The 14,880-nt window shown below is 45.1% G+C and overlaps 1 protein-coding gene across 2 annotated transcripts in view; it reads right to left on the bottom strand.

Annotated features, from left to right (window-relative positions):
- The window catches only part of KIAA1549L (KIAA1549 like), a 230,017-nt gene extending 220,920 nt beyond the window's left edge, over positions 1-9,097 (bottom strand). For both annotated transcript variants that reach the window (XM_075927818.1, XM_075927820.1), the window contains exon 1: positions 8,863-9,097. In XM_075927818.1, the coding sequence (XP_075783933.1) occupies positions 8,863-9,058 (196 nt within the window). In that variant the 5' untranslated portion in view covers positions 9,059-9,097. The remainder of the gene's footprint in view (positions 1-8,862) is intronic.
- Positions 9,098-14,880: the final 5,783 nt, after the last annotated feature.

Here is a 14,880-nt window from a genome sequence, read left to right as displayed (position 1 = left end):
TATTCTTTTCAAAACAAAGAGCCACTATTTGATAATTAACTGTTCAAGGATAAACTCCAGTTTTTCTGTCTCTTTTCTTACCATTTTTCCTTGAGCAATGTGTCCATTTATTTTAGCAGACTCTGTTCAAAAATGCATGTATTGTTTCATTGTTTTAAAGGCACTGTGAAAAAATACATCTTATTTTTCCATTATTTTGCTAGAAACATCAATATCTTTTCACATTTTTAAATATATTTTATATTTTTAAATATGTAAACTAATTGAAATGAATCAATGCCTTTTAAAAAAATGTTCTACAACATTCACAATTTGCACTTAATTACAAAACAACTTCCTTCTACTACTCTTAGCAAGTGACCAAACTAGATAAAGATTTTTCATTTATTTACATACAAACGAGCACTGTAATCAAAATATAGGCTCTTGAGAAGGGACAAGATCACAGAATAATCTTGCTAGATTTTGTTAACTGACCTTCAGATGGATTGTTGATTTGTTGTAAAAAAATTACATTTTGTTGCACAGGTATACGGTTTCCAGTTATGTTGCCCATAAATAAAATGGCAGGCAATCATACATCCACTATGGCTGACTTTCTGTCACCCTAAAATAAAATGTAGTGAAGGCAGTGAAGTTTTTCAGCAGCAGGCCTAATCAATGCATCATAGCCCAGTCCCCAAACTACATATAGCAGCACTCTTGAAGCTGGCTACCCCCTTCCCTAAAATCACGTCCAGCTGGTTATAGAAGCGGCATGTTTGAGGTGCTACACTACACCATCTCCTCTCTTCCTTTTCTTATGGAGGACTGGTACAGCTCCTTGATTTTTACTCTGCACTGGAATAGCCTTTAACCTCAAGGCAGCTTGTGATCCTGCTGTAAACCTCGGCAGTCCTTTTGCTGGTTCTGAGCTTGTGCAGGATGGCTTCATTTCCCCATACCTCAATGTAAGTGTCCCCACAAGATGTCCTGGACACTCCAGACTGATGCACTTCTCTGACCCTGGGAACTGGAAGTCGTTGCAGCGTTCAAAGGATTGTTGGAAGTTATTTCCACATGTGCTGCAGTGTGCTGCTTGCTCAGCACGGGCTAACAACACTGGCCACACAAGACAGACCTTTCTACTGTTCCTAGGGCTTTTTGAGCTCACGAGAGTAGTAGAGGCACAAGTTCTGGCCAAAGCAGTGAGAAGGGGGAGCTGGGGGAGCTGCAGGGGGTGGGGGGCCTCCAGGTGGCCAATAACATCAACTTTCTGGCAAGGCTGCATCTACACTTCAACCGTGCAAGGTCAGGAATAACACTGCTCCTCATGAAAAGCTGGAGTACAGAAATCGACTTCAGCAGCCCTTATGGTAGTGTGGATGCATCACTTAGAAAGGAGCCCGTATGCAACTAAAGTTTATGTAAAGTCCTAGCATAGACCAGGCCTAGGGAAGTAAATACCCATTCATACAGTTCATCTATTAAATAATTAAAATGATATGATTTAACTGGTTCGCTGTTGGAGGACTGATGCAGAGCAGCTGGGGTGCCACAGCAGGGGAGCTGCTCCAGGCAGGGGCCACCACGGCCCTGCTGGTCACCCCGCTCTAGGCAGCAGGCTCCTACAGGTTGGCCCTCTGTGGGCGGGGCTCCTCCAGCCTGGCCCACTGCAGTCATGGTCCTGCCAGCTAGGCTTACTGTGCTGCGGCTGAGGGGCTGCTCCAGTTGGGCCTAGACCCAGGGCTGGATTAAAGGGGGGGGCTAGCCGGGCAGCTGCCCAGAGCGCCAACCTATGGGGGGCACCTGATGGCAGCTGTAAGGGGCGCCATGTGCCTGGGGCCGAAGGCCGCGCGGCGCCCTTTAGATCTGCCATCAGGCACTGCATGCCCGGGGCTGGGGACCGTGCGGCGCCCCTTAGAGCTGCAATCAGGTGCTGTATGCCCGGGGGCCACACGGCGCCCCTTAGAGCTGCAATCAGGCACCGCACGCCCGATTGCAAGTGTAAGGTGCGCAGCGTGCCGGGGGGTGGGGCCGTGCATACGTCGCGTGCCCACTGCCCGGGGCGCAGGAATGGCTCGAGCTGGCCCTGCCCAGACCTCTGGTTAAACAGTAAGGGTATGTCTATACTACCACCCTAGTTCAAACTAGTATGGTAATGTAGGCATACCGCACTTGCAAATGAAACCCGGGATTTGAATTTCCCGGGCTTCATTTGCATAAGCGGGGAGCCGCCATTTTTAAATGCCGGCTTGTTCGAATCCCGTGCCGCGCGGCTACACGCGGCACGGGCTAGATAGTTCGAACTAGCAAGCCATTCTGAACTATCTGTACACCTCGTTCCACGCATGGTTTGCCAGGGTTAGTTTGTTTGCCTGCAGATGCTCCCCTAAACAAACCATTTGGGAGCCTGCCAGAGGCTAACTCAGGAAATCACATGCAGTGCTTGGGCTGGAAGTTCCCCACTTCTGACTTAAGGCTTACATCAAAATCTACTGAAAGCAATGGAAGTTTTCCATTAGAAAATAATACTGGTATACTGAAGATGGGTGAAGAAATGATGGACCAGATATTATACATGGCTTTCCCAAAGCTGTAATAAGATGTGCATGAAAAAGTCTGGAAATAGTTATCTTTTGCTAAGAGTTGAGGGGATTTTTTTAGCCTAGCTCCAAGTCTTCTTTCATTTGACCCTACCTCCCTCCATCTCTCACAATATAGGAGGGAAACTTAACTGGCTTAACTATAAGGAAAACAAAATTATGTGTTTGTTCAATTTTTCTATAAACTCTGTGGTGATTCCTTTCAAGCATAACACCCCAGTAACACACCCTACCAGACTTTCATGTTTAATTTCAGAGGGTATGTCTACACTATCACCCTAGTTCGAACTAGGGTGGTTAATGTAGTCAATCGAAGTTGCAAATGAATCCCGGGATTTAAATATCCCGGGTTTCATTTGCATCTTGCCGGGCGCCGCCATTTTTAAATCCCCGGTAGTTCGGACTCCGTGCCCACTGCTACACGCGGCACGGAGTAGGTAGTTCGAATTAGGCTTTCTAATGATGGATGATGAAACTGGCACTCATTGGGCTAGTACAAACGGGTCTTCTAAAAGCATTATCTGTCTTCATGGAAATACTTCAGATATCTACCAGCATGTTACAGAACTTATATCTCAGAATTTAAGAGCATTCCGTTCTTCACCTGTAAAAGAAAAATAATGCCCCCTACCTCATGAGAACGTTGTGAGGATGCAATCCATTAATGACTGTAAGATGCTCAAATACTACAATGACAAGAGTTCTATGGTTAGGTCCAGCAGGCTCAGATACTGGCTTCTGGAACCTGGGTGTAGATAAAGTAGTGTTCTAACATTCAGATTTAGGAGCACTCAGCTCATGATGGCAGCACCAGTTGCTCCTCTTAGATGCATACACAATAGTACTTAGGCCTTTCTCCTCCTTAAAGCTCAATCTGTTAACTCATCTATTTACTCAGACAGGTGGTATTACTTTGGCAGAATCCTACTGTTTGTGTCCTAGCTGCATCTACTTAACTCAGACTGGTTAAGTGGCAAATAGGTTGGAGTTCTTTTGTACTTCTTCCTCCTGTGACAAAAGACCTGCCAAAACTTCTACTCGAGTATTAAAATACTACTCAACTCTTTGAAAAACTAAATTTATGGAAGAACAAGCTGTCTTATCCTTGGAAAATGCTCCTTAATAATTCCAGAGACATTCTGTAAAAACACAACCTCTTAAGCACACAGGAATCAAGAACTCTAACACTACTTTAGACTACAGATATTGCTCTCTCCCTCATCTATTGCCTTAATGAATAACTGAATTTGGAATTTTTCCTCTGTGTTGTATTGGCTAAGGAGCGCTAGATGTATGTCCATCCACAGCCTGTCAGATATGCTCCTTCCTCTTACCAGAGAGCAAGTGTCACTGAGAGCAAAGTGAAGTGTTACCAGCATATGGTGAAAGTGAACCGCTGTGCGGCGCTTATGACTGCAAGCAAAATGTGGATCAACCCAACCAGTGAACTGTTTCCTTCCTGAGCCAGGCTAAAACAACTGCTCTCTGAAGACGGTAGTATCCCCACTCATTTTAGGGATATGTTGACTCTGAAACCTAACATAGAATCATAGGCTATGTCTAGACTAGCATGATTTTCCACAAATGCTTTTAACGGAAAAGTTTTCCATTAAAAGCATTTGCGGAAAAGAGCGTCTAGATTGGCATGGATGCTTTTCCGCAAAAGCACTTTTTGCGGAAAAGCGTCCGTGCCAATCTAGACGCTCTTTTCCGCAAAATAGCCCCGATCGTCATTTTTGCGATTGGGGCTTTTTTGCGGAAAACAAATCTGAGCTGTCTACACTGGCCCTTTTGCGCAAAAGCTTTGCGCAAAAGGACTTTTGCCCGAACGGGAGCAGCATAGTATTTCTGCAAGAAGCACTGATTTCAGACTGATTTCTGCTTTTGCAGAAAAACTTGCCAATCTAGACACAGCCGGAGGCTACGTCTACATTGGCCCCTATTCCGTAATAGGGATGCTAATGTAGCACTTTGGAATAGGCAAATCCGCAGGGGATTTAAATATACCCCGCGGGATTTGCATTTTCATGGCTGCCGCTTTTTTCTGGCTTGTAGATAAGCCAGAGAAAAGCGCCAGTCTGGACGCGATCCTCCGGAAAATAAGCTCTTTCAAGTAGGAATAAGAGATCCTCCGGAAAAGAGCTTATTTTCCGGAGGATCGCGTCCAGACTGGCGCTTTTCTCCGGCTTATCTACAAGCCGGAAAAAAGCGGCAGCCATGAAAATGCAAATCCCGCGGGGGATATTTAAATCCCCCGCGGATTTGCCTATTCCAAAGTGCTACATTAGCATCCCTATTACGGAATAGGGGCCAATGTAGACATAGCCATAGAGTTTAAGGCCTGACAGGTAAATGTCAGCACCGTTAACTGTTTCAGGCCTCGTTATTTTAGCACAAAACCCAGCTACTGAGAGAATAAAAGGAGTGGGCTACATTCTCTGCCACCATTAATCTGACTCCAAGCATAAATTGATGGGTGCTGTCATAACATAGCACTGTGGAAAGTTAAGAGAATCCATGATACTAAGTCCAGCATATTAAGTACTGCCCCAAAGTCAGTTATAAGTACAGGAATTAATAATGTAAACATGATCACAATTTTAAACACGTAGCCCTAGTTTACAATGTACTTCACTTGTCCTACCCTATGTAGGATGTGGTATCATACAACCTTATTTAGATATTAATTTATCTCAGACACCACAAATCCTCAATGAGGAGAGCAACAAAGGTGCCATTTTATGGCTTTTTTTAATGTGTACACCTATCCACTGACTGAGATATACTTACAGATATGCCACTTTGGACTGTGATCTCATTAGACCACATAAGCTAGGGGGAATCATGCATAGAAAACTCCAGATCTATTAGGAAAGGTGCGGGAAATTCACCAGGTGACACTGCTCTCTGTATTGAACCAAAGCTTCAGTTAGTACCCAGGGGTGCTGTACTGAAGGTGCTATTATTATTTATGCAATTATTAGTATTATTATTTACAGTAGGGTCCCATTGTGGTAATGCTCTGCAAACACAGGGGAAGATATGGCCCTGACAAACTCACCATCTAAGCTAACCAGATTAACTATCAGCAAAATGTAAAAAGCAACTCATGTTAGTTACCATTTTCTTCGTGTCAACCAAGACCACCAGTTACAACTCCAAGTGCTTCTGTCAATGTGCTCCACCACTACAAACCAATCAGTCCATCTTCCAGCCTAGATAGAGCCAGCTGCTCTTCCTTGTCATCTCACACTGACAGTGGGTGGGAAGGCCACAATCCCTGCAGCTGGGTACACCCTGGGTTGCAAGCAGGCCTGTGGTCCCTCCTGTCCCAATGCAGTGCTTGTAAACAGCTCCAACTGCTCTCCCCCCTGTATAGAGCTTACCTACACACACAATGGTAGGTACAATCTCCTGTTACCAACCCTCAGCATATAACCACTATTTCAAATCAACTCAACTTTCACAAACCTAAAATTCTTCCTTATGAGTTGCTTGCTACAGTGTGGAACTCACTCCTGCAGGACCTCAGAGCTGTCACAAAGCACATTCTTTCCCTTCCATGAACAAAGCACATTTCTTTGCCTTCATACACAAAAGGCCATACACAAATCATACACTAAACAACAACACAAACTACATGTGCAAATTTTCCCCCTGTGGAGAAGCCTGGAGAAGGAACAACACACGACAAATACCTGTTAAAATGCTTATAGTACCACTGGAAGTCACTCAGATAACGCAGTCATAGGCCAGTATAAAAGCTGGCACAACCACTGAAATCCAGAGCTGAGCCAGTTGACATCTGCAGATAATTTGGCTCCATATATATATATGGTAGAGTCAATCCGATATTAAAGTGAAAAGCTGCATATGCATTAGCATCACAATCATATGCATTATGATTGGTTAACTTTATTAACAAACAAGAAGAAAAATGTTTCAAGTACCCTCATGAGAAAAATTTGGCATGAAATACTGGTCCTATTGATGCCAGTGGGAGTTTTTCCATAGATTTGAGAGAGACAAAGATTTCCCACCCTATATCTCAATGGAAGACAGAAGCTTTTATGCCGATGAAAATTCAAATTCAACAACGTGTTAATAAATTAGTCATAAAGACCATAGAAATATGAAGACACTGTATTTGTAACTTCAGTCAAAGCTGCACATAAATATTACTAGTTACAATAGGTTTAATTATGTACCATCTGCTTCATTTAAAATTTATGTATCATCCCTATTTACAATGGATACATTATTTATTCAGCTATTACAATCTAAAGTATAGTCCATTTTTTCATTACTGGCCCCCAATCCTGGCCTATTTCCAGTTTAGGTAATTATAGTCTACCTATTTAAAATTCCCCTGTAGTTTCAATAGGTCAGTATTTTTCACTTCCTGTATTATGCCGCTGTTAGTTGGTTTTGCTATATGCTATTAGGAAATTATCAGCTTTTTATTTTACTATGTGATTCACATATATTTTGAAATGTTTTGGTATTCTTATGAAAACCTACATATTAATATTATATACATAAGCTCATTATTTCACAAAGATGATCAAGTAGTAATTATATTGTAATGAGACTAAATGAAGTAGCAATCTCAAGAAGAAAAATGCATCGTACCCATTTGCCTTCCCCAAATTACAAATTCAGTTATGAAAGATGGGATGTATTAACGTAAATATATTTCATTTTATAATTTAGACTTAATGAGAGAGTTAATATGAAATGTAGCCTGACTTCAAAGCTACAATGTTTATACATAGAAAAAAATGTCCAGACCTACAATCCTGTACCATGAAAAATAATTTATCTTATACAAATAAATCAAAATACAGTATTTACAAATTCAGAGTAAATAATGGAAGTGTGATGCATTTTTTTTTTTGTCTCGGAATTTGTAAATTAGAACCAATGTTACATTATAGCCATACTCCATGTCAATTGCACACAATTACTGTGCATTCATTCTAAATGCATCTAGATATGGGAGTGCTATATAAAAGAATCTGAACTATCTCTTAGCTACAGCTACCGACAGTATTCATTTTACCATTTATCTGCAAACATGAAACAGCATTTGAAATATAATAAGCAATAAGAGATTTGTCAAAAAATAGGACAGTCTATATGTTTGTGTTCTCTTTTTAAAGCCAGGGCATTAATTAAGCCTTATATCAATGCCTGTCTATTTCTATTTTATTAGTATAGCCTCAGATGTACACTTGGTGTCTAAATTGTTAGCATGATCCATTTAATTACCAATTAAAAAGCATGCCCACTGCTCTTTCGACACAGTAAGCATTGAGGTCAACCACAGACTTTAACTCATAGACTTTAAGGTCAGAAGGGACCATTTTGATCATCTAGTCTGACCCCCTGCACAATGCAGGCCACAGAATCTCACCCATCTACTGCTAGAATAATCCTCTCACCTATCTCTCAGATATTGAAGTCCTTGAAACAATGGTTCAAAGACTCCAAGATGCAGAGAATCCTCCCACTAGTGACCCATGCCCCATGCTACAGAAGAAGGCGAAAAACCTCCAGGGCCTCTGCCAATCTGCCAAACCAGTAAAATTATTACTATCAAAACTAAAGAGAATATAGAATGTGTTTCCAAAATAGACAAGAAAATCAAAAAAATATAACCTGGACTTTCTTAGCATTCTAAATTGCATTTGCAGTGTGTTTTACACTCAGATAAAGAACCTGCCCCCTCTCCCATCCCCAAAAATGCAAAGATAATGATCCTGTAGTTTAACCAAAGTCTCTTGCAGTCTCTTTTCCCCTTCCAGGCACAAGAGCTAATAGATACTGACTGTCCCATAGGAAATGAGGATATTATTCGCGTGTTGGCCAAAAAAAAACCCAAACAAACAAAAGCCCAGAGAGCTCGTTGGTTACACAGGACTACTACAAAGGAAGAAAACAGCTCGACAGACTGTCTCTCCTCTATCACATTTAACCTCTGGTGGGGGGGGGGGGGAAGTCTGGGTTTTACAGGCTGCCCTATCCAAGCATACAGTCGGGTTCCGCTATCCGTTGGCAAGCGGCTAGCACAGCCACATACCCGACCTAACGGAGCCCGTTGCCACTGCGGGGAGGCGCAGCGCAGAGGCAGGTGGCCGCGAGTTTTATTCCAGCCAGCCCGAAGCGCGCTGCGACCTCCTCCCGGCCCGGGGCCCGGCACTGGCGGCAGCGCCCGGCCGCGCAGGGCTTGTCACGGGTCCCTGCCTGCACCGTGCGGGGCGGGCGGGTTGCTTACCCTGCGCAGCCTGGGCGCCGCGGCCGAGGGCGAGGAGCGCCGCGAGGAGCACGGCAGCGACGGAGAGCGGCCCCCGGCTGGCCCGCGGCTGGCGGCTCGGGCGCTCTCGGCATCCGCGGGCCCCGCCAGCTGCCCACGGCGGGGAGGCGGCGAGCGGGCCCCCCCGCGGACCGGCCCCGCGCTCGTCGAACGCCATTTGCGGGGCTCCCACATCGATGCCGGCCCCGCTCCCGCAGGCGCCGCCTCACCGGGGGGGGGCGGGGGGGGGGCGCTGCCGCTGGCTGCCCGCGCGCCGCTCGAGGGACGCGGCGCTGCCGCCCCTCGCAGGCTGCTGGGCTCCGGCTGGCGCGCGCCGCGGAACCAGGCGCGGGCGCTGCAGCGACAAAGGAACCGCGCAGCCGGCCCCCTCCCCCCGCCCTCGCGCGCGGGCAGCCTCGGCCCCCACCCAGCCAGGGGGGCTCTGCTCGGAGACCCCGCCCCTGCGCCCCAAACCACTTCCCTCACCTGGCGGGGACTGAGCCGGGGCCGGTGCTTCTGGGACCCTTGTGCCCCCCCCCTCCCTCCGCAGCGGGACTGGCACGAGTGTGAGCTGCTCTCATTGAAACGGGCCACAGACCGGAGTGACAGACAACCCCCCCCCCCGCCCCACTCACCCTCTCAGCTGAGCCAGGGGAAAGAAGAGGCTGTTGACTGTCTCAGCAAAGCCCTCAGCCCCCTGACGCCCTATTTGTGAGCCCAGACTCTATCCCAGCAAACATATAAATAAGCACCTTCAAAATACAGGGGTACAAGCCCAGGGGCCAAGGGAACGCATGCCCACCTTCTCTTTACCCTACTGGCACCCTGCTCCTTGCTGTTTCTGCACATATGCTTGCCCCCTTCCCATAGCTTGTTTTATTATGTGCAGGCAGAAAAATGCGGGTTTCTTTTTTACCTATGAATTTAACATATTCAACCTTAATTCAAATAAGGTTCCTCAGGCAGTGGTATGAAGTTGGTAGGGGTATAAGTTTATTACAATTTTATAACAGTTCATTGTTCTCTGTTGAATTAATTGATCATAGAATCATAGAATACTAGGATTGGAAGGGACCTCAAGAGGTCATCGAGTCCAATCACCTGCTCTCAGGGCAGGACCCAGCACGTCTCTACATCATCCCTAACAGATGTCTATCCAACCTGCTCTTAAATATCTCCAGTGAGAGAGATTCCACAAACTCCCTAGGCAACTTATTCCAGTATTTAAACACCCTGACAGTTAGGAACTTTTTCCTAACGTCCAACCTAAACCTCCCTTGCTGCAGTTTAAGCCCATTGCTTCTTGTTCTATCCTCAGAGGTCAGGAAGAACAATTTTTCTCCTTCCTTCTTGTGACACCCTTTTAGATACCTGAAAACTGCTATCATGTCCTCTCTCGATCTTCTCTTTTCCAAACTAAACAAGCCCAATGCTTTCAGTCTTCCTTCATAGGTCATGTTCTCTAGACCTCTCATCATTCTTGTTGCTCTTCTCTGGACCTTCTCCAATTTCTCCACCTCTTTCTTGAAATGTGGTGCCCAGAACTGGATACAATACTCCAACTGAGGCCTAATCAGCACAGAGTAGAGCGGAAGAATGACTTCTCATGTCTTGCTCATAACACACCTGTTAATACATCCTAGAATCATGTGTGCTTTTTTTGCAACAGTGTCATACTGTTGACTCATATTTAGTTTGTGGTCTACTATAACCCCTATATCCCTTTCTGCCATACTCCTTCCTAGACAGTTGCTTCCCATTCTGTATGTGTGAAACTGATTGTTCCTTCCTAAGTGGAGCACTTTGCATTTGTCCGTATTAAACTTCATCCAGTTTACCTCAGACCATTTCTCCAGTTTGTCCAGATCATTTTGAATGATGACCTTTGGAGGCAAAGCAGTTGCAACTCCTCCCAATTTGGTATCATCTTCAAACTTAATAAGGGTACTCTCTATGCCAATATCTAAATAGTTGATGAAGATATTGAATGGAACCGGTCCCAAAACGGACCCTGGCAGAACTCCACTTGTTATATCTTTCCAGCAGTATTGTAAACCTTTAATAACTACTCTCGCAGTATGGTTATCCAGCCAGTTATGCACCCACTTAATAGTAGCCCCATCTAAGTTGTATTTGCCTAGTTTATTGATAAGAATATCATGCGAGACCATGTCAAATGCTTTACTAAAGTCTAGGTATACCACATCCATCGCCACTCCCTTATACACAAAACTCGTCATCCTATCAAAGAAAGCTATCTGATTGGTTTGACATGATTTGTTCTTTACAAATCCATGCTGGCTGTTCCCTATCCCTATCATCTTCCAAGTGTTTGCAGATGGCTTCAATCTAACGGGCGTGTGTCTTTAAAGCACAAATACAACCACCATGAATGTCAGTGTCAGAACTAGTAATGAAGCGGGATAGACCCCCCCCCCAACTGTAAATTCATCCCTTAAAAATCAGGCATGAGGAATGGAAACACACACAAACCTGTAGGGGAACACTTTAACTTCCGTGGCCATTCTATAATGGATTTAAAAGTAGCCATCCTTCTACTAAAGAATTTAAAGCCCCAATTACAAATGGAGACAGCTGAACTGGAGTTTATTTGCAAATTCAATACTATCCATTTAGGATTGAATAAGGATCTTTACGGGTTAACTCAGTGCAAAGGGGTCCCCTCTCTTGATACCCACATTTTCACATCCACTGCTATAAGTGAGCCACTTCCGCCCTGATCTGATTAGCCTCATTTACAAAGTATCCTCTTTCTTTATAGTCCTTAAATATGCTCGTGCCTTTGTAAATTCAATTCCAGTTCATCTGATGAAATAGATTTTACCCACCAATGTTTATGCCCTAATTAGGGTGGCCATCTGTCCCACTTTTAAGGGGACATTCCCATATTGAAGTCCTCTTGCATGTGTCCTGGCTTTAAAAAAAGAAGAGTGAATTGTCCCGTATTTCAGCTCTGGTGCTCCCCCTGCTGGTCAACTCACCCATAGCAACCTCCTGTGTATGGTGAATGCGGCAGGTGGTGCGGGCAGGTGGCACTCTCAAGCAGGCGCAGAGGTAGAAAGACAGGTAGGCAGCAGGAGGAGAGGCAGCCTGTGTGTAACGGGTAAAGGTGTGGGGTGAGTGAGGGGTGTATTAGCCCTCCCCATGTGCCCGGTAAAGCATGATTCCCTGGGGGGAGAGGTCTGCCAGCCCTTTCAGGCTGCGGGACTGAAGCCACACTTCCCAGCATCTGCTGCAAGGCTTGAAATCTTGATCCCCTGTAGCTCTCCCCACACTGAATTCTCAGCACTCTGAGGCTGAAGCCCTAATCCTTGTTGTGCCCCCTGAATTCCCAGTGCCTTCCAGGGTGAAACCTTGATCCCCAGCCCTCCCTTCCTCCCCAGCTGAAGCCCCAGTCTCCAGCACCCTCTCCCAAGGGATGAAGCCACAAGCTCTGGCAACCCCTGCATGGCTGAAAGCAGGAGCTAAGGGGATGAAGCCCCACCCCCATCCCTCCAAAACTGAAGACAGATGCTTCAGGACTGAATCCTGGATCCCTGAAACTCCCCAGGCAACAAAACTCACAAGCACCTGGACAGAGCTGGGGGGTCCTGGGGATGTTGCCCCCAAACTTCAGTGGAAGCACAGGGTAGCCCCAGGGATAGACCCACCCCTCTTCTCTCCAGCCAGTTTGGAGGCAGGAAGCCAGAGCTGGGCAGGTCAGGGCAGCTGCTCCTCTGGCTGGTGCCATGACACAGGAAGCCGTGCGGTTCCTGCCTCTCCTGCCACTGCTGCTGGTGTGAGAGGCTGAAGTTGCCCCTCCGTTCCCATCCCCTTTTACTGACATAGCTGGAAAGAACCATAGAGGTGAGGGACCCAACTCCATGGCTGGCAGAGCCCTAAGGGGCCAAGGGGTCCATAAAGCCTTCCTGGCACACAGCCTCTAGATACACCTTCTATAAACCGAATTAGCCTCCTGCCTGCACAGAGACCCCAGCTCCCCCGGGCCACACTCCCGCTAGCTACTCCCTCCCTGCCTCCTGAACTACCCCTTGGCTGCACACAGCCTCGGATGCTCCTTCTGATGGGGTAAACACAAATATTGAATTTTCTTCCTTACCATGTGAAACTTCTGATATGCAGTGTGGATTCCTCTATCAATCGATTGAGAAGCCTTCTCTTAATGAAAAACTTGCTGGGCTGCATGCAGACAGTGCCAATACAAATAGTGGTGGTGCTAAAGGTGGATGGCTGGGACATTACTGACCTAACATTCAATGAAGGTGCAAACAGCTTTTTGTGTAGATTCTTGTGTTAGGACCCTCCCTATCTATTGACTTTGATCCTTATCTTGCTTCATTTTAACTATCCAATCTTCAGGTGCTTGCTGATGGCCGGTTCTGCCTTCCTGTTTTTCCCTTTGATATTTTCATAACCTTTGCTCCTTGTTTCCCTTCCCGACCCCCTTGTCCCCTATTTATTTTGGGGCTGCACAATTTAAACTCAAAGCTCCTGTCATCTGAAGAAGTGGGCTGTGCCCACGAAAGCTCATGATACCAACATGTTTTGTTAGTCTTTACAGTGCTACCAGACCACTTTTTGTTTTTTGGGAAAACAACGTATGGCGAAAACTGCAAGTCAAACTGGGGGAAGAGATCTTTGGTTTTGGTTGTGGTGCTCATGTCATTCATAATGACTACAAACAGCAGCTGCCCATTTTCCAGTGGTTTTGGACTCCTTTGCTGTGGAAATTTAAAAGTACTTTTGCATTTATGCTGTTCATATTGAAGAACTGAAAGACTTCTGTTGATTTGTCAATCTTGAGTACTTTACATTTCTAGACCAATGCAGCACACAATTCCCTTCTCTGGAACCAGCGCTAAACAGAATGGTGTTTGTTTTCCATGGTCACAAGGCATATTTTCTCTCACAAGCACATGGCCCAACACTGTTCAGGAAAGTCTTCAGTGACCCTTGCACAAAACTGGGGCTTGCTTTGGTGAGTAAGCAAACAGCCACCTTTGTGAATCAAGAGGCAATCAAGAAAAACGTCTCATCACTGACAGAAGTTGCACTGTATATTTGTACCCTTCAAAATAATTTTACATGAGGCTCAGAGGAAGATTTATCACATCAAACAAAAAGAGCCTGCTGCAGTCTTTGGTTGAGAGTGAAGAAATTAAGGAGCACAAAACTAGTCTCCTTATCTTGTTAAATCTACCTTTTTAAAAAAACTTCCCCGTATTTTTCAGTAGTTTGCATTTAACACAATACTGTATTCACAATTTTTTTGTTTTGGTCTGTGCTGCTGAGGTTCCAAAATGAGGTTTGTTGTTTGACCGGTCAGTTCCTATCTCTGGTGTTGGTAACTGAGGTTCCAGTGTACACCATTAACAGGTGTAAGAACCTCACAATTTCCACAATGTACATCTCTCTTCCACTGTGGACAAGGCCAAAGTCCTAACCTCCTAATTTAGAGTGAACTAGAGTGGGTCAGATTAAAATACCATTTCCATAAAAGAAATGATCAGATAACAGATTTTCATTCCCAATCATCTCATTGCCCCTAAACTGTGATTTATAGGAAGTAATGAGTAGTAAAGAACTGGATTATCGAAGGGGGAAAGTATCACTAAACAGATAACAAATAAAAAACGTGTAACTTGGAATTTGCCATTTACAGCACCTTCTTCCAAAAGGATATGTTTACAGAGGATAGGTATTCTAATTCCTAGCATTTGGTTGCTCTACACATTTCTTGTGTTGTAGCTGCTACCTTTTCTGTGTGAGGTCATGGATTGTTCATTCCTTCTGAGGCTAGGTTGTTAGATCTGATTTATACTAGGAAATTAGGTAGGTATAAATAGGGTGACCATATTTCCCTTTACTGAATGTAGGACACCTGGTAAAAATACTTGTCATTTAACTGAATCCATTAAAAAGAAATACTGTGTGGATTCCTCTGCCTTATTATCTTTAGGATTCACATGGGAAGGGATG

Source organism: Pelodiscus sinensis, chromosome 4 (genome assembly GCF_049634645.1).
Source record: "Pelodiscus sinensis isolate JC-2024 chromosome 4, ASM4963464v1, whole genome shotgun sequence".
NCBI classification, from domain to species: Eukaryota; Metazoa; Chordata; order Testudines; family Trionychidae; genus Pelodiscus; species Pelodiscus sinensis.
Note: the sequence above shows the minus strand (reverse complement) of the source record. Positions and strands in the feature narration are given on the sequence as shown.